The sequence below is a fragment of the Mirounga leonina genome, unplaced genomic scaffold (assembly GCF_011800145.1).
Source record: "Mirounga leonina isolate KUSES-001 unplaced genomic scaffold, KU_Mleo_1.0 Mir_172, whole genome shotgun sequence".
In the NCBI taxonomy this organism is placed as follows: Eukaryota; Metazoa; Chordata; class Mammalia; order Carnivora; family Phocidae; genus Mirounga; species Mirounga leonina.
Window position 1 is genome coordinate 10,034,773 of NW_023270442.1, and position 25,424 is coordinate 10,060,196.

The 25,424-nt window shown below is 39.6% G+C and overlaps 1 protein-coding gene across 5 annotated transcripts in view; it reads left to right on the forward strand.

Moving 5' to 3' along the window:
* Window positions 1-22,717, forward strand: part of BACH1 (BTB domain and CNC homolog 1) — a 43,851-nt gene extending 21,134 nt beyond the window's left edge. For 3 of the 5 annotated variants that reach the window (XM_035017572.1, XM_035017575.1, XM_035017574.1), the window contains exons 2-5: window positions 3,219-3,512; window positions 5,026-6,372; window positions 8,046-8,252; window positions 19,134-22,717. In XM_035017572.1, the coding sequence (XP_034873463.1) occupies window positions 3,279-3,512; window positions 5,026-6,372; window positions 8,046-8,252; window positions 19,134-19,592 (2,247 nt within the window). In that variant the 5' untranslated portion in view covers window positions 3,219-3,278 and the 3' untranslated portion in view covers window positions 19,593-22,717. Of the gene's footprint in view, window positions 1-1,700; window positions 1,789-3,218; window positions 3,513-5,025; window positions 6,373-8,045; window positions 8,253-19,133 lie in introns of all 5 variants that reach the window. The other 2 variants (XM_035017573.1, XM_035017571.1) reach the window with 1 other exon arrangement.
* The last annotated feature ends 2,707 nt before the right edge of the window (window positions 22,718-25,424 follow it).

Here is a 25,424-nt window from a genome sequence, read left to right on the forward strand (position 1 = left end):
CTGTGAACTTACGGTCTGTCACCCCAAGTGCCTAAACTGGAGGGCTGAGCCAAGAATAAATTCTGGAATTCGAGATGAGTAGTGAGGATACACATGTGGGCTGACGGCAGCTCTAAAGTGAGGAACTGTTTTTGCTGTAGTTTCCTTGAGAATCAGAGTACTTTTAGGTTGCAGTGTTGAAGAGTCCAGAGTCCTCTTTTTGAAGTTCAGGTCCAGTTCATTTGCTCCTGGTGACCTGGGAAGCCCATTTCCCTATTTTCATGCACAACCTTTTAGTAATACCTGGCTCCCCACACTACTGCAGTGACTTCCTATACTGTGTGTTCAGCAGCTACTAACTGGAGACAGATATGGAGTAGTCAGGTGCTTGGTGCAAATCCTCATTCTTCGTCTTACTGGGTTTTTGACCACGGCCAAGATACTTCTTACTGAGCCTCAGTTTCCTTATCTGTAAGGTTGGGATGATATAAGAGCATCCATGTCATGGGGCTATGGTGAAGAGTAGGTAAGATAAGCTGTGTCAGCACCTCAGGCCAGTGCCTCATACAGAATAATAGCTTAGTGAATATTTGCTGTTAGTTGTTAGTGTTTTTTAGGGTAGTTTCTCGAGAGACTTAAGCATATTTATGAGCAAAGTCTAATGGGAAGAAGCCAGCATAGAAAGTTTGGACATACGTGAGAAGAGAGTGTTAAGAGAAGGTCCTGGATTCCAGAGAAGCAAGGATGGTATAAGGTCAAGAGCAGACATTGAGGACTGTTTTCAATAGGAGAGGGAACCTGTGGAGGTGGTGTGTGTGTGGCGGGGGGTAATATTTTCTGAGATTGGATAACTTGTGAGAAAAGTGGGCTACTCGGAAGGCTGTTGTGGAGAACAGGCTATCAGGGCACACAAAAGAACTGATGAACAGTGCTGAGACCATGAATTTATAGTGACACCAGCCTGTGTGTTTATAGTTTTGCCTGGCTATGCGGTGTTTGGCAGAACGAAGAGATGTTAGAGTAAGATTAGTCTAGTTTTAAGGGTTTGCAAGGCAGATGCCAGAAAAGAATAAAGAGACTGAGGACTTGGGTGCAGGGACAGAGAAAGGTAAGCTTTTGAGTCTGGCTTGGCTGGGGAAGGTGCACATAGTCTTAGAGAAAAGTGGAGGGCAGAGTGGTGTGTGGTACCCCATAGAGAGGGTACATGATCTCTTTGAATGATGGTTTCTTACTATTCCTAACGTTAATTCCTTGTGTTGGTAACTGAAATATTAAGACAGATTGCTAAAGGGAATTTACTCTTTCGAGTGGGCACAACCCAAAAGTTAATTCAGTTCTAGTACCTAATTTTGAAGTTGCCATGATTTTATGTGGTGTGCTGAATCAGTGAATGATAGGTTGTGAGCCTTAACCTAGGGTAGAGTTTAGCCACATAATGAGACATTTTATTTTCATTGACTCCTTCTGAGGAACTTAACATTTTAGCTGTATTGAGCACTTCAAAGATAAACACCTAAGTAGGATAGAATTTATAAATGCATTTCATGTGTTTGTGACTAAAACAGCCTGTCTTTGAGGCAGAAGTCACCCGTGATCTGGGCCTGGTGTGCCTGAACTTTAGTAGTCCTCTTGTCTCCTTTCATTTTTGTTTGGAGTGTAACAAATCTGGAAACAATAACATTTATTTAGTCACTGAACTTTTGAGGACCTTCCTGTTTCAGGCAGTGAGTTAGTTCAGAAGAACAGAAGTGAATGACAGGGATGATACCTGTGAGGAGTTTCTCAGCCTGATCATCATGCTACAGAGGGGTATGCACACACTCCTTGGGGGTGCTCACCACTGGCCATTGTGCTCTGAAAGAAAATACTAGAACTTCTCTTTTAATTTCCTGGTCTCTGTGTGTTTTATAATATGTAATATATAAGAATAGTACACGATTGAAATATGTAGACATACATATATTGTGGCTACCCTTCTTGCTAGTCGTTTATATATGATCGAAAATGGCATTTATTATATGTCATAATATTTAAAACATTTAAGATATGGTATATTTAAAAATATATACACATTTTTGATATATTTAAACATTTTGAGAAAACTAAGAGTTTCTGTGTATGGTAAAGCATGTTCTTAATGATGAAATAGTTGTACTTGTTGCCTCTGTTTTGTAGTGTAAAGCAAGACTTGTTCTATAAAAAGACTTGTTAAGATCTGGCTTGACAGATTTGAGTCTTTTTCTCAAGACTTTTTCTTCCTTATGTTGGAGGACCTTTCCTTATGTAGAATGTGTCCCTTACTACAAAGGACCAAAGCCTCCTACCAGCTGTCAAATGTTGGGGAAGGGGGCATGGAGAATGGTGGAATGCCATCTGCCTGTTCTAGTGTCAGTCCCCGCCCAAGGGTGACCTCTGGGGAACTATGCACACACGCCCATTAATGTCATGAAGCAACAGGGTTAGGATGCCACCCAGAAATTTCCCTGACCCAGTCTGTTCACTCATTGGAGGTGTTTTCTCAGGGTGAAATGTCTTAACTTTCAGAGAGCTATGAAATCCTTGGTTTAAAGTTCTTGTCTCCCTCATCCCGAGATCCTTTTTCCTAAAATTAGGAAACCTAACTAAAAATGGCTGTGAAGAACCTATTTTATCTTATTTTATTTTATTTTTTTAAAGATTTTATTTATTTGACAGAGACACAGCGAGAGAGGGAACACAAGCAGGGGGAGTGGGAGAGGGAGAAGCAGGCTTCCCGCTGAACAGGGAGCCCGATGCGGGGCTCGATCCCAGGACCCTGGGATCATGACCTGAGCCGAAGGCAGACGCTTAACGACTGAGCCACCCAGGTGCCCCAAGAACCTATTTTAAATGAAATAAATTAATAAATGTGTCTAGGTTCTCTAGAGACTTTTGTTTTCATTTTTGTTTTTGTGATGAATATTTTAAGTTATATTTGACACTGTCGTTTTAAAAAATATTTTTAGGGGCGCCTGGGTGGCTCAGTTGGTTAAGTGACTGCCTTCGGCTCGGGTCATGATCCTGGAGTCCCGGGATCGAGTCCCGCATCGGGCTCCCTGCTCGGCGGGGAGCCTGCTTCTCCCTCTGACCCTCCCCCCTCTCTTGTGGTCTCTGTCTCTCTCATTCTCTCTGTCTCAAATAAATAAATAAAATCTTAAAAAAATATATATATATTTTTAACAAGACTTTATCCAAGTGAAATCTTGCATGTGTTTTTGCAGGTTTGATGACGACTAGAAGCATGCTTTCACTGAACTTCCCGACACCATTTGTTACACAGAATGTCTCTGAGTGAGAACGCGGTTTTTGCCTATGAATCTTCGGTACACAGCACCAATGTCTTGCTCAGCCTCAACGACCAGCGGAAGAAGGACGTGCTGTGTGACGTCACTGTCCTCGTGGAGGGCCAGCGGTTCCGCGCCCACCGGTCTGTGTTGGCGGCATGCAGCAGTTACCTCTACTCGAGAATCGTAGGCCAGGCCGATGCAGAGCTTAACATTACTCTACCAGAAGAGGTGGGAGAGAGGTCCATGGTTCTGGAAGTCACCCTGCTTTTAATTTAATTGAACCTAATTAAATCTCTTTATGGTTTATAAAGTTGAAAATAAAACTGTGTCCTTCTTGTCATGAGGCTGAGGAGCAATTCCCAGGTTCTGCAACAACTCATTTCTTTAACTTTTTTCATGGAAATTATGACATTTTACATGTAGAATTGTTAGTTTGGGATGTTAGTTAACAATAGTTATTGAGCAGTTGAATAACTTGACCCACTGTTATATTACCCCCCCCCTTTTTTTTTTTAAAGAGAGAGAGCATGTGCATAGGGGAGGAGCAAAGGGAGAGGGAGAAAGAGAATCTTAAGCAGGCTCCATGCCCAGAGTGGAGCCCAAGGTGGGGATTGATCTCAGGATCCTGAGATCATGACCTGAGCTGAAATGAAGAGTCGGTCGCTTAACTGATTGAGCCACCCAGGCGGCGGCCCTCTGTTACTTTCTGATAAATGACCAAAGCAGGGCACAGCCAGTGGATCGTAGACATTGGGAGAAGTCATGCTCAGAGTCATGGCTATAGTATGTCACATTCTCTCCCTTTGAGGGGAAACTGAGTGGGTTTAGGGTTCTAAAAATAATCCATTTTTCTAAGACACCGGCTCATGGAAAGTAGGTACTCCATAAGTGTTCTATTGCCCCTTTCTTCTTTCTTGATATTGTTTCTGTGCATTGGTAAACAAAAGATGATTTTGTGTCGTAATTATAGAGCTTGGTTTTACACATGTCTTTCCCACCAGCATGTTGTGGAGCTCAAGCACCTAAATGTTTCCGTCCTTGTTATGTCTTGCCTCCAAGAGACCTCTCAGGTCGGGGAAGTGCTGGTCACACTTACTCTTAATAGAATAGCTTGCTTTAATTTAGTGAGTAACTGTAACTAGAAGAGTGTTGAGCCTTGTGGCATTGGGACACAAAGTAGCGGTTGTTAAGAGGAGTTTGGAGGAAGTATGTAGAACTTTTTTGTTTCAGACAGGCCTGTGCCGGCTACTCTGTGATGGATACTAAGCCTACAGTTTAGCTTATGGTGGTCACCCATGCTTCCATGAAATTGTTTGTACAGTTTGGGGAATCAACAGACTGTCACTTCTGTGGCAGAGGTCAGTGAATAAGGCAATACCAAGAAAATGATAAAGGCCAACTATAGGTTAGCCATTGTTTTTAAAAAGTAACAACACATATCTTAATGGCAGTGTTTAATGTCTTTACCTCATGTGAATAAAACCGTAATTCATGTGTCTTTAAAAGTGGAATCTATAAAGTGGAGGGTATGGTTCTAATGAATGGGGTCTATTAAGCATGCTTTTCCAGACTCCTAATTAGCTTTACATTTTCTAGAAGAATATTTTTACTTACCAAATTAAAAGACCTGTTTTTATAATGATCACAAAGAAGTTCTTCATCTCTCTATTCCCCTTCTACTTTTATTTATCTACTAGACCACTTTAAGTGATGCATTTGTTTTTATTTTGTATATTAACAGGTGACAGTTAAAGGATTTGAACCTTTAATTCAGTTTGCCTACACTGCCAAACTGATTTTGAGTAAGGACAATGTGGATGAAGTGTGCAAGTGTGTGGAATTTTTAGGTGTACGTGACATTGAGGAATCCTGCTTTCAGTTTCTCAAATTTAAGTTTTTGGACTCCACTGCTGACCAGCAAGAATGCCTAAGAAAAAAATGTATCCCGTCACACTGTCAAAAAGCAGACCTTAAATTTTCACTTTTGGACCAGAGGGATTTAGAAATTGACGAAGTGGAGGAATTTTTGGAAAATAAAAATGTCCAGACTCCTCAGTGGAAACTGCATAGATATCAGGCAAATGCAAAAGTATCATCTCCTCTGCAAGACAGTGCCAGTCAAACCTGTGAATCCATGTGCTTAGAAAAGGATGCTGCTCTGGCTTTGCCATCTTTATGCCCCAAATACAGAAAATTCCAAAAAGCTTTTGGAACTGACAGAGTCCGTACTGTGGAATCCAGTGTCAAAGACGTTCATGCTGCTTCTGTTCAGCCAAATGAGACATCTGAAAATGAGTGTCTGGGAAGAATCCAGGACTGTGCAGATCTGCAGGTGATTCTGAAATGTGAAGAAAGTAAATTAGCAACAGAACATGAAGAAACCAGGAAGAAAGATCCTGCTTCTCAGTGCCCATCAGAAAAATCAGAAGTGACTCCTTTCCCCCACAATTCTTCTGCAGACCCTCATGGGCTCTATTCTCTGTCTCTTTTACACACATATGACCAATATGGTGACTTGAATTTTGCTGGAATGCAAAACACGGCAGTGTTAACAGAAAAGCCTTTGTCAGGTACAGAGGTTCCAGAGGAGAAAACATTTGGTGAAAGTCAGGATTTACATTTGAAATCTGACTCTGGCCCCAGGGAAGACAGTAGCCTTGCCTCCAGCGATCGGAGTAGTGTGGAACGAGAAGTGGCAGAACACCTAGCAAAAGGCTTCTGGAGTGACATTTGCAGCACAGACTCTTCTTGCCAAATGCAGTTATCACCTGCTGTGGCCAAAGATGGTTCAGAACAGATCTACTCACAGAAGCGGTCTGAGTGTCCCTGGTTAGGTATCAGGATTAGCGAGAGCCCAGAGCCAGGTCAGAGGACTTTTACAACGTTGAGTTCCGTCAACTGCCCTTTTATAAGTACTCTGAGTACCGAAGGCTGTTCAAGCAATTTGGAAATTGGAAATGATGAGTATGTTTCAGAACCCCAGCAGGAACCTTGCCCATATGCTTGTGTGATTAGCTTGGGAGATGACTCTGAGACCGATACTGAAGGTGACAGCGAACCCTGTTCAGCCAGAGAACAAGAATGTGAGGTGAGGGGAAAATGTGTGTGTTGCTAAGTCCTTGTTTTACCACTGTTAGTGGGGATTCACTCTGTGTCAGCTCCTGTTGCACCACTAGGGACATAGGAGCAGGCTCAGGGAGGGGGGATGAAACCCACAGACAGTTATAAAACTGTGTGAACAGTACCCAAAGAGTGTGGCAAAGTTTGAAGGACTTCTGTGTTCATATATTTCAAGCAAGTATATTTATGTTTGCCCTGGAGTGGATTCACACATTGGCTGTTTAACTGTTTAAATCAAATACCATGTCCCAAGAGGAAAAAAAATAGTGATTCTGTGATTGTTACATGGTAACTCCTGGAAAAATGCAACATATATTCCGATCTTATTCATTGCCACAGGATCTCTGGACTAGTCACTTAACAGTGATTTAGCAGTGACTAGGTGTAGGAATGTGCCTTCTAATGCAGAGTTTTCTTTGCCTTAGTTTTTCAGAGCCATTAATTTTTTTCTTATTTTCCCTTAGCCATTTCAGCCATTAATTTAATGTCTTAATAATTTGGTATGAGTTACATGTAGCTGGTATGGTATTAACCTTACCAAGCATGATCTGTGTACTTTGTGTACAAATGTTCATATTTGATAGCTGCTTTTTTTTGGTAAAACATTACCATAATTCCAGTAATAATAAAGGTTTGTTGGTTCTTTATCATTTTCTTTAGTTTTCTAGCTGTTGGATGACGTGAGTTTAAAAAGGGGGAGAGAGGTTCTTTTTTTTTTTTTTTTTTTTACCCCCCTTGGCTTTGGAAGGAGGTTATTGGTGATTTAATTTAAGAAGTAATATGAATTCATGAGTTATAGCTGGAGATTTGTTTATGGCATTTGTAAATCCAGTGTTTGGGACTATGAAAAGAATGTTAAAAAATAAGACATTTAAGGAATTGTAAAACATTTTGTATAACTAGTTTCTCTAGTTTGAAAGACAAATTAAGTAGGTTGCCAGAGAAACTTGATCAATGTTTTATAAGCATTTTTGATAATTAATATAATTGTCACATAGTGACTCTTTATTTAAAAAAAATTATTTTCTCCTTTTTCTCAATTTAAGTATGTTGAAAATGACTTTAAAATATTCATAAGGCTTTTCTAACCATTTCTATATTGGAAAGTGAAATGTGTAGATTTTTAAGTTGAGTTACGTGAAACTATTCTCTTGACAGAAAACTTAATTTTCTGCAATGCTTTAGAAATTACTAGTGTAATTATACCAGTGTTAAATGAGTGCTAGACAGTAAAATAAATCAAAGTACAAAATAGATTTTTTTTTTGTTTGGTTAAACACTTTAGAAACACCTTAGAAAGAGGCTTAAAGATATCTGTGGGGTATTAACATACTCTAGTAAAAGAACTTAAGTTCTCTTTTTTTATTTTAAATGCATGAATATTTGTGTTAATATTTTTGATTTGTTAAAAAATTGTGCTCTCAATTTGCTTGTCTTCTGAACTCTCTAAAATAGTCTAGAAATATCAAATTATCATTCTTTATTATAAGGGATTATATAGAAATCTGAAATAGAGGTCTATTTTTTTTTTAAGTCTAAATGAAGTTCTCTGGAAAATATAGGTGTGTATCTTCCTCTTCCTAGATTTAAGTATAACTCCATAGTACGGCAACAATTACTAATGTTTATTTTACATTCTAGGTAAAACTGCCATTTAATGCACAACGAATAATTTCACTCTCTCGAAATGACTTTCAATCCTTGTTGAAAATGCACAAGCTGACTCCAGAACAACTGGATTGTATCCATGATATTCGAAGAAGAAGTAAAAACAGAATTGCTGCACAACGCTGTCGCAAGAGAAAACTTGACTGCATACAGAATCTTGAATCAGAAATTGAGAAACTGGTAAGTATACAAGTTTCTTACTTAGATTCCACCACATTCATTCATTCTTTTTTATAGCGGAAATCGCCATTTCAATTCCTGAGTCAGATGTAATGCTCAGAATTTACCAATTTTGAGAAAATATATGACATTTTTAGAAAGCTTAAGAAATGAGAAAATGAGAGTTTTCATAGACTATTTTACTTATGTGAGTATTCTATGTGTTTGGTGTGATATGCTATAATATGTAAATTGAGAACTATTTGTGGGCGCTGTTTTTTAATGATATACAAATTAAGGATAATTTTACTGTCTACCTAATTCTTTTTTCTTTTAAGATTTTATTTATTTATTTATTTTAGAGAGAGTGCATGAATGAGCACAAGATAGCACGAGGGGGGGTCCACAGAGGGAGAGGGAGAAGCAGGTGCCCCACCCCCGATCAGGGAGCCCGACAATGTGGGGCTTGATCCCAGGACTCTGGGATCACGACCTGAGCCGAAGGCAGATGCTTAACCAACTGAGCCACCCAGGTGCCCCACTGTCTACCTAATTCTTAGTGGTTGAGTAAAGATTAAAGAAATGGTGAAACACTTTAATCTCGTTGTGCGGTGTTTGGTGTCTATAAAAGCTAATGTTATTCGTTCGTTTAAATGAACTGTAGACTTGAATAACTTGTTTTGGTTGACACGAGAACAAATAAAACAACTTGGATCTTTCATCTAAGGGTAAAAACTCATAATGCTGGTATAAATAGAAAATTTAAGGTCTAATGAGACTCTAAGTGAGAAGAATGCTTACTTTATTGAATCTTGTTATTTATTCCAGCATCAAAACAAATTAATTGAAAAATGGACTAATTTGCACCCAGGTTTCTCTATTTCCTAGTGGTTGGTGGAAGGAAGCATTGTCTGAAACAAGACAGCTGTGGTTAGAGACAGCAGGGAACCAGCACCTAGAAATAGTAAAAACATTCTTTGAATATTTGGTTTTGAGTCTTTCTTAATTATTGGTGAAAGTTTAAAATTATAATTGTAGCAAGTCTTCAAGCACAAACATTCTAGCTATGAATAACAAGCGTACAGCAACATTTTAGTAAAAAGAAACAACCTGTCCAGGAGATGCATCCTTACTTTATGCTGTACCTGGTTGTTATGATAATGTTGTGATTTCCTCTATTGAATCCATCTTTGCCCTCATCACAGAAAAACAAAAGCAAAAATAAAAAAACAATCTGTGCCTTTATATACCTTCAGGAAAGTGGATAAATAAAAACTTGCTCATATATTGTGGTCAGTACCCTGTTTACCTGTTACATTAATTTGGACAGCGGCTGTTAAAGAAACCATCTGAAGCATGAATGAATGACTTAATGAATGCGTTTGTTGTAAGGATACAGGTGTGTCTCATATAGAAGCCAAAGAATGGAGCAGGCCTTGTAAGTAGCATAGAACAAGGAAGCGGAAGACTGCCAGGAACTCAGAGAATCTTCTCTCTTAGCCCGTCCGTCTGCACCTGCTCACGTGGAACTCCACACGGTGGCTCTGTGTACCACTAAGTGCACTTGGGAAGAGTGGCTGCAGTATGGCTCCTAAACAGTTTCGCTCTCCTCCAGGGTCTAGTGCAGACGGAGACGACAGTTTTAGTTCTAAATTCCCAAGGAGGTGAACATCTAAGTGGCTTATTTCGGCTCAGGTGCCTCTTCTGTGACGAGAGGGCAGGGACAAACAGCAGCAACGTGGCTGCCGAGAGCCCACCTCCAGGCAGACAGAGCCAGTAGCCTGCCAGGGATCTGCTCACCCAGATGTGCACCAGTCCGAGCTCAGCCGAGTCCCCATCCTTTCCCCAGTATCGCCTGAGAAGACATGCTAGCTTTTTTTTTTAAAAGCAGAGTGACTTGCCTTGTGTTTTAGCTTCCTTGAACTCTGCCTAGTCCTTCATACTGCTCACAGTTCTAGTGATTTATATGGGTTCACTCCAGTTGCAAAGGGTAAGGGGCACTTGTAAAGTTCAGTCTTGCCACAGATGTCTCTCTTAGGTGAAAATAAGCAGAGAATGTGCTACTTACTAGCTTATAGGAATAAGAAAGCTGGCCCTTTTCCTAGAAGTAAAAGAATTTGAGCCTTAAGGTATTTCATTATATTAAGAAGTTTACTTGGAATTTTGACCCTGGTTATTGGGCGATGTTATGGGTCTTGTCTTTTGTAAAGAGAGAAGGACCAACGGTAGTTACAGCTACACTTCTATCACAAGTTTGCACTTAGTATATGGGGAGTTGAGAATATGGAGGACTGTGACAGATTTGTTTTTGTTTTTTTTTTTTTTTTAATTAAGAGGACACTCTGGAAACATGGCAGTAGACAAGCAGTATTTCCCAATATTTGTAGTTTGGGTGGTATTTTAGCAAACCTATTTAAGGGAAATTACTTGTTTCGTAACCGAACAGCCCATGTTAATATAGCCAGTAACTGATTAGGTTAACATATAAATAAATGCACAGTAAATATTGCCCTGGTCTGGTAATATTCAGGTGAAGGGTCCCATATTTTAGTAAGTTTTAGTCTTTGGCTGTTGGCTATAAACTTTTTGCAGTTTGTCCTAAGAGTAATAGCATAATAGACTGGATGGATCAACACATGAAAAAAAGTGTTTTGATTACAGTAAGAATAGTGATTCTAAAATGTCCTCAATGTGGGTCCATAGAATAGTGATCATGTATAAAAAAACACTTTAATAGTCTTAATGTGCTGGGAAAGCCAAAGGGTGATGTTAATTTGAATTCAGTAAATCAGTGAGTTGTATTTCTCAATAAGAAGTCCTGTCAGAATCTAACTAGAACCTTTGAAGAAAAAGAAAGCTGTGTATTTATTTGGTAATAATTTGATAAATTGATAGTAATTACTTCTAACATTTAAAATTTGATAGTCTTTTAAAGGTTAGGTATTGATTTGGCATTGCATTTACTATAAGGATTTTGAATATGTATAATCTACAAACCAATAACCTGGCTTTTTTTTTTTTTAACCAATAAACAAAGTTCAAGAATCATTCAACTTCTGTTATGTGTTTGGCTTACAAAGCTCTTATCTTTATGGGATTCTTTACAAGGTCCATGTTTCTTTTTTCCTGGAACATTAATTCAGAAATTAGGAAATAGTATGTTTCTACACCATTTTGACCTCAAGGAAAGGTAACCCTGAAATGAAAGGAACTTTGCCTTTAAAGAAAAAAATTACCAAAGTGTTTTTCTCTTAGATGGCATCAAATATTGATTGATAGCAACTTACAAGTGATCAGAAATCAGAATCTTGACAAAAGCACTTGAATTCAGCGTTGAGGTGTTCAGACATCACTTTGTTTCATTGCCCTTGTCTTTTGTGATGATATAGGCATACAGAGACCTCATCTGTCCTTAGTGTTGTGCATCTTGTGAGGAGGGTTGCATTATTTTATTAAAAACAAACCTGTTCTAACCCGGGTTAATAATAACATGCTACTCGCTGCTCTGCCCGCATGCACACTGCCGTCTCCAGACACCGACTGGGCCCTTCTGGAATTTGCCCATTTGCCCTTCTGTGATACCTTTAAGCAGCACATCTTGAAATGTGGTCTGTGGACCATTGGCATCAGAGTTATCTGGAGATGTCCCTATAAAAATGCACTTTCCTAAAAAAATAATAGGAAAATAAAACGCACGTTCCCTCAGTCCCACCTCAGACCTGTGGGAGGGTACCAGAAGCGTGCATTTTATAAATGTTTCCAGGGAAAATCTTCATGCACGTTAAAATTTGAGAGCCTTCTGCACTGGGACACAGAGTTCAGATGGAGGCTGTGGGGTCAAACAGCTGGACATTCTGCCTGGCTACTTGGTAGCTTTGTGGCCTGGGGAAATTATTTTACCTCTGAAACCCACATTCCCTCACTGGTGATACGGGGATAAGGATAGCATCTCCCTCAGGATTGCGGCAAAGATCACATGCCATCAGGAATGGGAAGCTTTTTGTATTGCTCAGTACATGTTCAGGGCTCAGTAAATCTTAGTAGTTGTATTTTTAAATAAAAGCAGTTCTCTCATCTTTCTCTGAGCATCTGTCAAGCATATTAAATGTTGTGCTGGGTACCAGGAAATCAAAGATAAAGGAGAGGGAGTCCTTGCCAATAAAATGCTTATATTCTCACAGGGAGCCAGGTTTGTGTGTGCTCATGTTTTCTTGAGATTTGTTTTCCTCCCTTGCATTCTGAAAATTTCAAGCTTTCGGAAAAGTGAAATGAATAGTGTAATAACCTCATGTCGATTCAACAGTTATTGACATTTTGTCACATTTGCTTCTCTGGGCAGATGTGTGTCCCTGCTCTGGTTGTTTGGTCGGTCTGTCTCTCTTCCTGTCAGTCTGTTTTGGTCTCTAACCACAGTTGGTTGATCTTGATCTCACTGTCTTTTCTCTCATGGTCTCTATTGCTCTTCTTTTATTTTCTGAATCATTTAAAAGCTAACACATTATGACATTTCACCCCTAAATGCTGAAACATATGTCTCCTAAAAAATAGACATTCTTACATATCTTTGCCAATATATTTATCACACCTGAGAAAATTAATAAATCCTCAATATTGTATATACTCCCTATTCAAATTACTCATTGTTCCCCAAATATATTTCATATATACACTTTTTTCCCCAAACTAGGGTCCAATCATCACAGAACACATTTGGTTATGCCTTTTTCGTTTCTCAGTCTAGAACCCCCCCCCCACTCCCTTTTAAAAATCACAATAACTTTTTAAGAAGTCCAGGTCAGATTTCTCTAAAATGTCCCACTTTTAGTAATTGTCTCATTGTTTCCCTTGGTTTTAACTCATTCCTCCATTTCACACAAACTGCGAAAGTTTAAGTCGTTGAGTTGAAATGAAACGTGAATTGGTGCTGTGTCCTTTTATTGCATTGCATGGTGGGTCACGTGCTGTCAGGGTGTCCCACCTGAGCAGATGGGAATTGACCGATCATTTTCCAGGTTATGTTGTTTGCCTCTGTAATTGTTCAGTAATCTGTGGAGTGTTACTTGGGTCCTTTAGGAGCATCCTGTTCCCCACTACGCCTACATTTTTTTGTTTTCTAGTGTATGTTGGGGGCCTTTATAGTGGATGTTGCAAAATAGTGACTTCTCTCATTCTGTCTATTGTCCCATGTACACTCATGCTTAATTATTTTTATTATTTATTTATTTGGTATTCCTCTTTTATTTTTTTAAATTTTTAAATTTTTTTAAAGATTTTTATTTATTTGAGAGAGAGCGAGCGAGAGAGAGAGCACAGAGGCAGAGGGAGAAGCAGGCTCCCTGTGGAGAAGGGAGCCGATGCAGGGCTCGATCCCAGGACCCTGGGATCATGACCTGAGCCGAAGGCAGACGCTTAACCAACTGAGCCACCCAGGCGTCCCGGTATTCTTCTTTTCAAAAGAACTTTTCTTTTTTCCTGTTTTCCCTCCCTCCTATCACACTCCCTTTAGTGTCACTATGGGCTCGGGGATTAATTTTCTCCTAATTTAATTTCTTCCAATCCATAATAGTCATTAGTCTTTTTGATGTTGATATTTTTTCAAATTTGGCCAGAGAGAGCCCCCTCAAGCCAGCTGCTGTGTGACCCCATTAGTGGTTCTGTGTCACCTGGAGTAACAGGACGGCTCACCTGGGACCTCCCATGTCCCAAGATGTGGAATCATTTCTTTCTCCAAAATTCCCTGAGTTCTTTTAACAGGTATTCAACTTAAGAAAGCATGCTTACTGGGCACCTGGGTGGCTCAGTTGGTTAAGCAACTGCCTTCGGTTCAGGTCATGATCCCGGAGTCCCTGGATCGAGTCCCGCATCGGGCTCCCTGCTCGGCAGGGAGTCTGCTTCTCCCTCTGACCCTCCCCCCTCTCATGTGCTCTCTCTCTCTCAGTCTCTCTCTCTCAAATAAATAAATAAAATCTTTAAAAAAAAAAAAAAAAGAAAGCATGCTTACTGCTGGAGTGTTGTTCCTTCACAGCTCCTTCAGGGGACAGAGCTGGGAAATACGTGTGTGTGTGTGTGTGTGTTTGTGTGTGAAATCATGCGTACATTCAGTATGTATATCATGCTTTGATAAATAAAAGTAAAAAGTATAATAGAAATCACGAGTTCATGTAGATATTTTCAATAAAAATTTAGCAGTATAGAGCTTTTCTCTTTGCCTCTGTTTGTATTTTATTTTCTTTTCATTACAGGGAAAATCTTGGCTCCCAAGTTATATTTAATATATTTTCTGTTTGCTTTGTGCAAACATATATTTATAATCTAATGACTACATTTATGTAAGTATAAAGCAAACAGTAAATCTGTTGTTAAAGTAATAGTAAATATAATTATATGTATTGGTATAAAGCAAATAGTAAATATGTAATAGTCACAGAATTACAGCATCAATATTACTATTAACAGTAAGCAGATGGAGTAAAACTTAAGATTTGCTTGCCCTTTTTTGTCTTTAAATATATTCCATAGTATTGAAGTTTAAAGTTTAAAAATTGTTTGAAGTAATTTTTTGTCTATGCTAGCAATTTGATATACGATGAAATTAATGTTTCTGTTTGTATTTATTACTACCATTTACTTTTCACATCTTTTGTATAATTTTTGCACATATAAAACATTGATATGATTCAGAAGTTAAAACTATGTTTAAAAAAAGCTATACTCCAAAGTCTTGATCCCATTCTCTCCCTATACCCTATTTATAGCTGTTTCCTATGGGTGACTTTTTATTAGTCTCTGAATTTTTTCCTTGTGTTTCTTTTCTAAAAACAGGTTAGTACTTTATGTTTATTCTTAGTACCCTTTCTGCTACATAAACATTCTATATATACTTTTCTGTATTTCACTCTGTTCACTTAAGAAGTGATTTCTGGGAGGAGGAGAAGTGATTTCCAGGAAATATTTTCCCTAGTTCAAAAAGGTTGTCATTCATTCATTCATGCATTCATTCATTCATTTAGAGTGTGATGGGGAAGGGGTGGAGGGAGAGGGAGAGAGAGAATCTCAAGCAGACTCTACTGAGCTCAGAGCCTGCTGTGGGGCTCGATCCCATGACCCTGAGATCATGGCCTGAGCCAAAGTCAAGAGTCGGACACCCAACAACCTGAGCCCCCCAGGCACCCCGAGGTTGTCATTCGTTTTACAGCCCCATATTTTCAGCTGTGACTGTAGTACAGTATCCATACCGGTTTCTTATTGGTGGACATTTGGGACACTGCAGTGAATAGCTTTGTACATTTTTTTTTTTCGTGTTTAAGGAGATGTGTCTTTAGGATAGATTCCTAGAAGTGGGATTGTTGGATCAAGGGTAAATGCATATGTAATTTTGTTAGATACGAATAAATGCTGCTTAGTAGAGGTGGTAGCATTTTGCCTTCCCACAGCTGCATCTGTGTGTCTGTCTGCCCACAGCCTCAGCGAGGAGTTTGTTGTCAGCTTTGGGTTTTTTCCCAGTCTGATAGTGACAGTTGGTATCTCATGGTGACTTCTATTTTTGATTCTCTTATGAGTGAAATTGAGCATTTGTATTTATGCTTTTAAAGGCCACTTGTGTATTCTCCGAACTATTTAGACGGTTTACATCATAAGGAACCATTAATCACCATTTCCTAGTAGTGAGAACTCTTTAACCTAAAAAATTGTCACTGTCAGCTAGCCCTTTTGGTGCCAGATTCTTTCATTCCTTCATTCACTGGATGAATTATTTTTTTTTAATTTTTATTTTTTTTAAACTTTAAAGATTTTATTTATTTATTTATTAGAGAGCGAGCGAGAGAGAAACAGCATGAGAGGGGGGAGGGTCAGAGGGAGAAGCAGGCTCCCCGCCGAGCCGGGAGCCCGATGCAGGGCTTGATCCCAGGACTCCGGGATCATGACCTGAGACGAAGGCAGTCGCTCAACCGACTGAGCCACCCAGGCACCCCAGGAATGAGTTATTTTTAAAATCGTGGGTCACTACATCAAAAACTAATGATGTATGGTGACTAACATAATAAAATTAAAACAATAAAATGTATTTTTTAAACTTATGTTTGAGTGAATATTGCATACTAGCTATTGAAAATGTGGATTTGGATGTAAATTTGTTGTCATAAAATACAGAATGGCACCAGAACACCAGTTTTATTTTTCTTATACATCTGTGGTTAAAGCCACAGTACCTCAAATTTGTGCTTTATACGATTGTATTATAGGACAATTAAAATATACAATAGAAATAGGTAGAAAAATTAAAATATATAGTAGAATTAGGTAAAATATATTTTAGAAATAGGTATATTGTACAAATAGAAACATATTGTAGAACAGGTGTATACAGGAAAATTAAAATACATTGTAGAAATAGGTAGAATCGGCAAAAAATATTGTAGATGCTGGTAGTGAGTATGTTTAGGAGGTATCTTTAATAAGATATCATGAAGTGATTAAGTTGAATTACTTTTATTTAATGAATATTATCAAAGTATATTTGTGTTTTAAAATTAGAGTGAAATGGAAAAATCAGCTAACTGCCTGGAAACTTATTCATGTAGGAGTTCAAGTTCAGAGGAACAGCTGGGAGCATTTAATTTATAGAACTAATCATGGTAGAATTCCAGGGTTGTACCTGTTGGTATTAGTTGTAAAGAAGCAAGCCATCCTGTTGGGGACACACAAAGAGTATAGTCATGTCACCCTTTATTTAGTGGGATAGGAGTAGGGAGAATATTTAAGGTCATATCGGTGTTTATCTAAAGATACAGAAGTTATAAAATATTTGTCATCTTTGTAGTATCTGTAGGTTTAGTAGCAGTTCTGATTTCTGGGAGAAAGCTTGAACATTCATTAATTTGCTTAGCCATGTTTAATTTAAAAGACCAGTCAGCAGTTAACATTTCATCTCTTGGGGGCGCCTGAGTGCCTCACTCAGTTAAGCATCTGCCTTCTGCTTAGGTCATGATTCCGGGATCCTGGGATTAAGCCCCACATCAGGCTCCCTGCTCAGTGGAGAGCCTGCTTCTCCCTCTGCCCCTCACCCCACTTGTGCTTTCTGTCTCCCTCTCTCAAATAAATAAATAAAATCTTAAAAAATATGTTCCTTTTTGGGCAGGTAGTGGTAGGCTCTGTTCTTGCCCTCTAGGCACCTGTGGATCATTTTATCAGAAACCTACAACTGACAAACTTTCTGTAACCAAAAATATACTTTTGAACATTGATCTTGGTTTTATTTATTTATTCATTTATATATATAAAAATATATATATTCTTGACCTATACCTATCTTTTCAGAATAGAACAATTGTATAAAAATCTGAACAAATTGGAGAATAGTTGACAATATAAAATTCAATACTTTGGGGCACCACCAGGTGGCTTAGTTGGTTAAGCATCTGACTTTGGCTTAGGTCGTGATCTCAGGGTCCTGGGATCAAGCCCTACATCGGGCTGTCTGCTCAGTGGGGAGTCGGCTGTCTCTCTCCCTCTGCCTGTGCTCATGCTGTCTAGTAAGTAAATAAAATAAATTAAAAATTTAGTACTTTATATTCACTGCACATTTTCTCAAAATATTAGATGGCCTTGAAATATTTAAAAACTATCAGTAATTGGGATTCACGTATAATTTTTTTAGAAAAACTTTTACGTAAAACAGTAGCAGTACTTTTGTGTAAAGTAAATATCTTTTTACCCTTCTAGCTATTTTTATTCCAGAAAAGAATCTATTTAAAAGATGGTCATTGTGGATTATCACTCTGAAATAAACCATCTAAATGTTAGCTTGCAACCTCTTCTGCTCTCCAGAGCCTGCCAGTGAGCAGAAAGCCAAGAGAGTTGTCATAAATTGCACAGGAGAAACCTTTGACCTTCTATCAACATTTATTTACTCTTAATTTATAAATAGCTTTTTGATTTGGTTTCCTAGCTCACACTAGGTAGGAAGCAATACAGTGGTAGAATAGGAAGGACAAGGTGGGACAGTGATGGAAAGAGACGTAGCAGCCACAAGTGATGGTGGACAGGAAGGCAGAAGCCAGGAAAACTTTTGACAACATTCTGTGGTCGACTTTCCTGTAGGGATAAAAAAATAGTAATAATAACAGCACCAAAAATAATAATTAAGAAACACAAAATTCCTCCCCAAATTCTTCACACTTTAGTAACTCTCTTACTACCTTTCTGACTCTGGGCATGTTAAACTCTGAGTCCCATCTATGAAATGGGTTCATTAGTACTTAAATCAACAGAGTCATTGTGTGAATGACATAGTTGAGATTGCACATCTGAAAGCATTTAGCGCAATATCTGGCATGAAGTAAATGTTCAACAAATGGTCCTGCAACGATTTGAGTTGCAGTAGTTATGATGAGTGCACTTGTATTTTTTTGGTTGTATTCCATCTCATATATCAGGTTCACATTTGTTTACAATCTGCAAATCCAGAAAGGTCTGAAAACTTGGCAAGTTTGTCATAAACTATTTTGACCAGAAAACTGATATAGACTGACATCAGGCTATGTCCTTCTTTCTCGCACTTTGTGCGTAATTTGATATTTTAATGTGTTTTATTTAGAAATGTGGAGATGTTTGACAGTGGGGTACTGCCCCAAACCCTGCTAGAGGGGTTATATGTGCATCCGCATTGTCTTCCTAAAATCTGAAAAATTCTGAATCCCGAGATACATCTAGGCCTCAGAGTTTTGAGGGATCATGGGCCTCTGAGGTACTTAAAAGATTTTTGAATTGAGTTGAAAGTAAAAATTCCATGTGCTCTTATTTAGTGAGAAGACAACAGTAGATAACGAATGTTTGGTTACCTTAGAAATGTTGACTGAGCTACTAAACACAAGTCGTTGTATTCTCTTTCCCACCTCCCAGCAAAATGAAAAGGAGAGCTTGTTGAAAGAGAGAGATCACATTTTGTCAACTCTGGGTGAGACGAAGCAGAACCTCACTGGACTGTGCCAGCAAGTCTGTAAAGAGGCAGCTCTAAGTCAAGAGCAGATCCAGATACTCGCCAAGTACTCAGCTTCAGATTGCCCACTCTCATTTTTAATTTCTGAAAAAGAAAAAAGTACTCCTGATGGTGAACGTGTGTTACCGTCCCTTTTGAGTTTACCCGAGGGGCCCCCAGCAGGGCCGCCCGCCTGCGAGCCAAGCTCTTGCCATCCCGGTGCGCAGAGCGGCGGGTCGGCGGGCTGTGCGCCCGGCCAGGAGGCCCGGCCGGCTGTCAGTGCTTCGCCTGAGCAAGCCGGGCTTGGGGAACCGGGCCGGCAGGGGGGAGGCATCTCTGATTTCTGCCAGCAGATGACTGATAAATGTACTACTGATGAGTAAACTTGCATTCGTGTCCTTCACACCATTCATTTTCTACTGCAGTTGCGACGTCTTAAAAGTGTATTATAGCTTCTATCTCTTAATGATACTGTTTTTTGCCCCTGGTAGTTTGCTGTTAAGGGAATTCCTCTGCAGTCAGTCCTGATTTTTCCTTGATTTCCACGAGATGCAGAAATTACATGCCTCCTGGATCCCGAAAAGCCACCTGTAAAAATGCAGTAAGGCTTTCAAAGCTCATGTTTTAAAGAATAATGACTGTGGGTAATAACTCTTCCCAGTATGCAAAATAAATTTGAGAATGCAAGCAGCATATCAAACAACAGTGTAACCGCCTGAAACATCTGCCGAGTTCCTACTGAAGAAGTAGCCCGCAAAAGTTTCCTCATCGGACCTTTCTGCACTGCACTGGTTTAAACGAAGATGCCTCCCCAAGTAATGCTGATGGGGCTCAGTTCTGCCTTGAAGTCAACGGAAGGAGAAAAACGGGTAGAATGGCAGTGTGAGAAAGACGGTGTCTTGCCTGAATCCTGGAGCTTTGCTCTTCTCCCACTAAAACCAAGGATTGGTTGGCCTGCAGCACGACTCCTAAGCTTCGTTGGGAGTAGGTAGGAGACAGCCTACGGCAGAGGTTCCTGCTCCCCTTCAGTGTCGACTTCAGAAATTCTGGCTCTGTAAACGATAGATAAGTGTCGTTTTCCCTCTTTTCTCTGCAGTCTCTACCACATCTGGGTCCATCATGATCTCTGTTTCCTGACATTCTTATCCTTTTGGAAGAAATAGGACCGGGGATACAGTGGCTGAAGGGGACGCATTGGCAGCCTTGTTGTAGCCTCCCTAGACTCCTGGAGAGCTTACCAAAATCCAAGGCTGTTGGCCTTCCCACTGCAGGTCACTTCATGCAAGAAAACCAGACGTCTTTCCACCATGGGGAAAGAAAATTGCTTACGTTTACCAGGAGTGGCAGTTCATTTTTCAACCTATTTTTGAAGTCCTGTGGTTTACTTGTAAAAAGCATTATTGTAGATAAAAATATATCTACAAACAACCATACAGGTTTGTGAAATAGGATGAAATTCAATCTTGTTCCATTGTAGGTTTGAATTTGGAAACCAGATTTAATCTTTCTCTCTTCCCCAAATCTGGTATATAAGGGCACACCAATCATTTTGACTTGGGCATTTTGTAATCGGTCTCTGTGTTCATTCAGTCCTGTTTTAAAATAAAGCTTTTATAATCTCAGCACCTACCCATAACGTTTTGCAGTGGTTCTTAGCCATTCTGATGTTACAGCCTTGTTTGAAAGTCAAACCTATAGATTATGAACCTTCTCAACAATTTTTTCTAAAAATTGCATATATTCACATTGGCAGAAACATTTGCAGGTTTACCTCATTTAAAGGGTACACAGGAATAATTTATCATGTTGGATTGGAAAGTACTGAATTTCACCAAGATCAGATACCTGAGAGACTTATCGCTTACATCCTGAGTCTAGTGAAGGACATGGGTAGCTAACATGGGAGACAAGCATCCCTCCTGCAGCAGTGAGTCTGAAGCAAGTAGACCTTTGCCCTGACAGCATATGGGGACCAGACTTAATATTTCAGAGTAATTTTGTCAAATGTTACCCTTGTCAATGGGGAGGCGGGTGGTTGGGGGAGGTACTGCTAGTATATTTTCCGCGGTTGTATGTTATCTCTATTACCGACTTAGTTGTAAGAGAAAACTAGTTTGGCTTGCTTATTTTCTAGAGGCTTTTATAAGTACATTTACGAACTTGTCAGGGAGAGTAATTCTATGATATGCATCCCATACTACAAAAGACGTGTGTGTGTATACCCTATCTATATAATATCACCATGTAGCTATTTCTTTGATACTTGTAATTTTAAATTTTAACTTCAAAATATAATATAAAAACTTCTCTGGTTTACAAAATGTAAAATCTTATACAAACCAATGGAATCCTGGATTTCCTACCTCAGTGTACACTCAGCTGTTTGTCATATCAGTTTGTGTATGTGCAAATGTCACATAACCTTTTGCTTTAATTGCTACTGTAAATAACTGCTTTGAAAGTTACTTAATATTTTATGATACAACCTAGTTGTCTCCAGAATTTAAATATGATTTTTAAGACACTTGGTTTAAGTTTCTCTCTACATATAAACAGTTTAGCATTAAGGGTTTATTTTAATGATATTCTGATTATTGGCCAAGTGTAATATTTTGTAAAACATAGCATTACTTTTAATAGCCAGCATGTAATACAAGTAACTACACTACCTCATACCTACATGATTTTCAAATTGTAATACAGAGGGACAGAGAGAGAAAAGATTTTATCTTTGTTTTTCGGCCATAAGGTGGGGAAGTTTTCTATATATTGCATAGTATTACACATTTATGCCTATTTTAACATTAACTTCTAAAGAAGTTTTTTCTAAGAAGGTTTGTTTTGATTTTTTTTTTTTTTAAGGCTGCCGAAGAGGACAAATGACAGGATTATGTATATACAGTGTATATCTTTTCCTTCATGCAGAATTTTGGAAAGGTTGTTTTCAGTTTGTATATGGCATATTTACGTGATCATTGTTCCTTATTTTATTAATTGTCCTCCTCAGTGCTTGATGATTTTTGAAAGACAGTTATGTCTAACTCAGTAAAGTAACGTTACCTTAAAATTGCTTTCGTTGTTTGAATTCTACAGCTATAGCAAATAATCTGTTGTTAAATTGTTACATCCAGAACAAATGTGGTTATAAATTAAATCTTGGTTCTCCATCTGTAAATTTAATAACATAATTTCCTATAGCTTATTGCTTAACCAATTTTAAATAAGGAGTTAAATATATTTGATGCAGTAGACGATACAGGTTGCATGTGGACACTTGGCCACATTAACAACTTGGGGAAAAAAAATCAAACAAATGTCAATGCTATAATGAATTCTCAGGTGAACTTTTTTCAGTTTTGGAACATCTATTTTGAATCTGTAAATATTTTAAGTGTTTTAGTAGGCATGTAATAAACTATTCCTTGAAATCTATTGGGCAGTTTGAAAATTTAAAGCCATAATGGTAAAAGTTGGCATACTGGTGGTGAAATAAACAGAAATAATAACATCTATTGATTTTTTGTATCTTTTATATAATTTTTTAATACAATAAAACCACTAAAATTATATATCCATATCCTGTTAAGATCATGACTCATTAAAAGGCAACTTTCATGGTATTTAATTTACATTCTTTCTCATGTGCTTATCCAAATGTAGCAAAACCATTAATGTTAGATACTGGTGGTAAATTGACAGATAAATAAAATTATCTAAAATTGCCTCTAATTGAATAGAGTTGTACATTCCATTTCCATTTTCTCACCTTTCATGTGAATTTACTAATTTTAGGCTTACCCCTGGAATTTGTATGAGAGACTCTTTCATTGTTTATATATGCCTGAAAAAAAATATTCCCAGCACTCAGATAGTTAAGGAGGCGCAGATTTTAGCCTAACTACTGATTTACTTAATCTCCATCTTCAGATAGAGATGTAGAGTTTTTTTAAGGAGGTGTTAGGGCTTCTAAGGGGATACTATATTAGTCCTTAATTTTATTTATTTATATTTATTATTATTTATTATTATTATTTATTTATTATTATTATTTATTTGGAAGCCCAGCATCTGTCCCAGTGTGGGGCTTGAACTCCTGAACCTGAGCTCGAGACCCGAGCTGAGACCAAGAGTCAGATGCTTAACCAACCGAGGCACCCAGGTGCCCCTCCTCTTAATTTTTAAAGATTTATCTGCTGAGTCACCTTGACTAGGTTCCATTCAGCCTCTCATCAGGCCTTGTAATCGAGCTTTGAGCAGTTGCTCGGAGCTCTTGGCGGTCCCGAGCGTGGTCTGGACCATTTGCGAAATAAGAAGATGGTAGGTGACGTCCACATTGCTGATGGAGGCCGGGCTGTAAGACACAGCTTTATAGCTGATTTGCCCAGTGAATTTGCTAAAAGCAAACTCGCAATGTTGAGGCCTGAGAGAGCTGCCTCTGAGGGATGGTTTCTCCTTTACGTGGACTTAAGCTATGCAGCGCCGACTAGACGAGCCTCTGCGCCCAACACTAGTCCCTCCACCGTTCCCTCCTTGGGCCTGGACACCGAATGGCGCTGGGGCAGCGGGTGTGTGCTGGGGACACTGGCCGGCCGGGACTGGTTAAGAGCCAGGACCTTGCTAGCGCTCCGGTGCGTTGGAATCCAGCTGCTTTGAAACATCTGGAAAGCAGCAGGTTTGCCTGAAAGCCCCGGGAAGAGTATTTTCCCCCTGGGAAACTGCAGTAGTGGTGCTTGGAGGCTGCCGCTGGTGTTGGGGCATCCACGGGCCTGCTGCCGGCAACTTCATTTAATTGATGCCACATTGCACTCGCTTTCTAAGGCTTCTCAGTCCACCGAAGGGGCCCTTAGCGGGGATATTCCTGCCAATTGAATTTAAGTTCACAGGGAGTAGATTTTAGAAAGTGGGCATTGACAGCCCAGCGCTGGGGGGGACACCGATAACAAGGAATCTCTTCATCTGCTTTCCATACCTCAGAAACCACTGAGTGTGGACCCCAGCCTTTGGGCATGCTACGTACCGTGTCCTGGGAATAGAACTTTCCCTGGGGAAACTGCTCTAATGGCTGGAGATTGGCTGACTTTCAAAACAGGTGGTGCAAATGTTGTGGTAATCTTGTGTGTCTCATTATTAACTCTGAGTCACTTTAGACTCTTGGCATTGGGCCAGTACAACGTCTGAGTCCCTGAAGGAATGACACTTTCTGTGAGGCGTGACCCACACCTCTACTTTTTTTTTGCTTAAAGGCTCACTCAGCCTTTTCAAAGGCCCAAGAAGGGCAGTTGGGACTCCACAGAAAATCACATTTGGTGAATAAGACACCATAAGTTCCATGACCCTCCAGATCCAGAATGCTCATGGGCTGGTCTAAAACCTCTCACCCAGGCCACTTGGTCTACTGTGAACATCCACCTGGCCAATATAAGCCTCCACCGGCCACCAAAGTTAAAATTCCCTGGCCTCCACGTTACAGCAGGGGTCCACATGATTTCGGATCACAAAATTCTATTCTGATGTTGATTTCTCCATGTGTCTAGTGCCGTGGCCCACAGGCTTCCAGAGGAGCATTTCTTATTCTCTTCCTGAATTATGAACAATTAGGGAGATAAAATGAAGGGATGGTGGATGGAAAACCAAAATAAAACCTCAGTGTAATGATCAAGAAGAGTTGAAGGAACAGCTTAGAGTGCGAGCCTAATGGGAAGTCCAGAATGAGGCCAGTCTGTCTCCTGTTATTAGCAAGAATTAACCTTCCCCCCCTCCTGGTTCCCAGGAACAGATTTTCCTCTGAGCAGCACTGCACCACCCAGATAGACTTCCTCACTCATCAGCATAGAGGGGGGGGGGGGGGGGGGGGGGGGGCAGAGGGCAACCACTGTGGTTTTGAGAAGAATGACCATGCCAAGCAGAGGACAACCAGTTATTCTTCCCATATTTATCAACCAGCTTAGGTCACCACCTCTCCAGGGAGGGGATGCGAAACAAGGTTAAGGGTCGATCTTCTCCCAGAAATCGGTGCTTAAGGGAAGGAAGGGGGTGGGGGAGGGGAATCGTGTGGAAACCTGATGCTGGGGACTTTGAAAAGTTTACAAGCAGAGAAGTGGCAAGATACCCAGACAGAGAAGCCAGCCTCACTGAACGTCTGGGACCCGCCATCCGTCATCCCACCCTCCCATTCGGGCCCTGTGGGGACCTAGGTTCAGGTTTACAAACAAAGT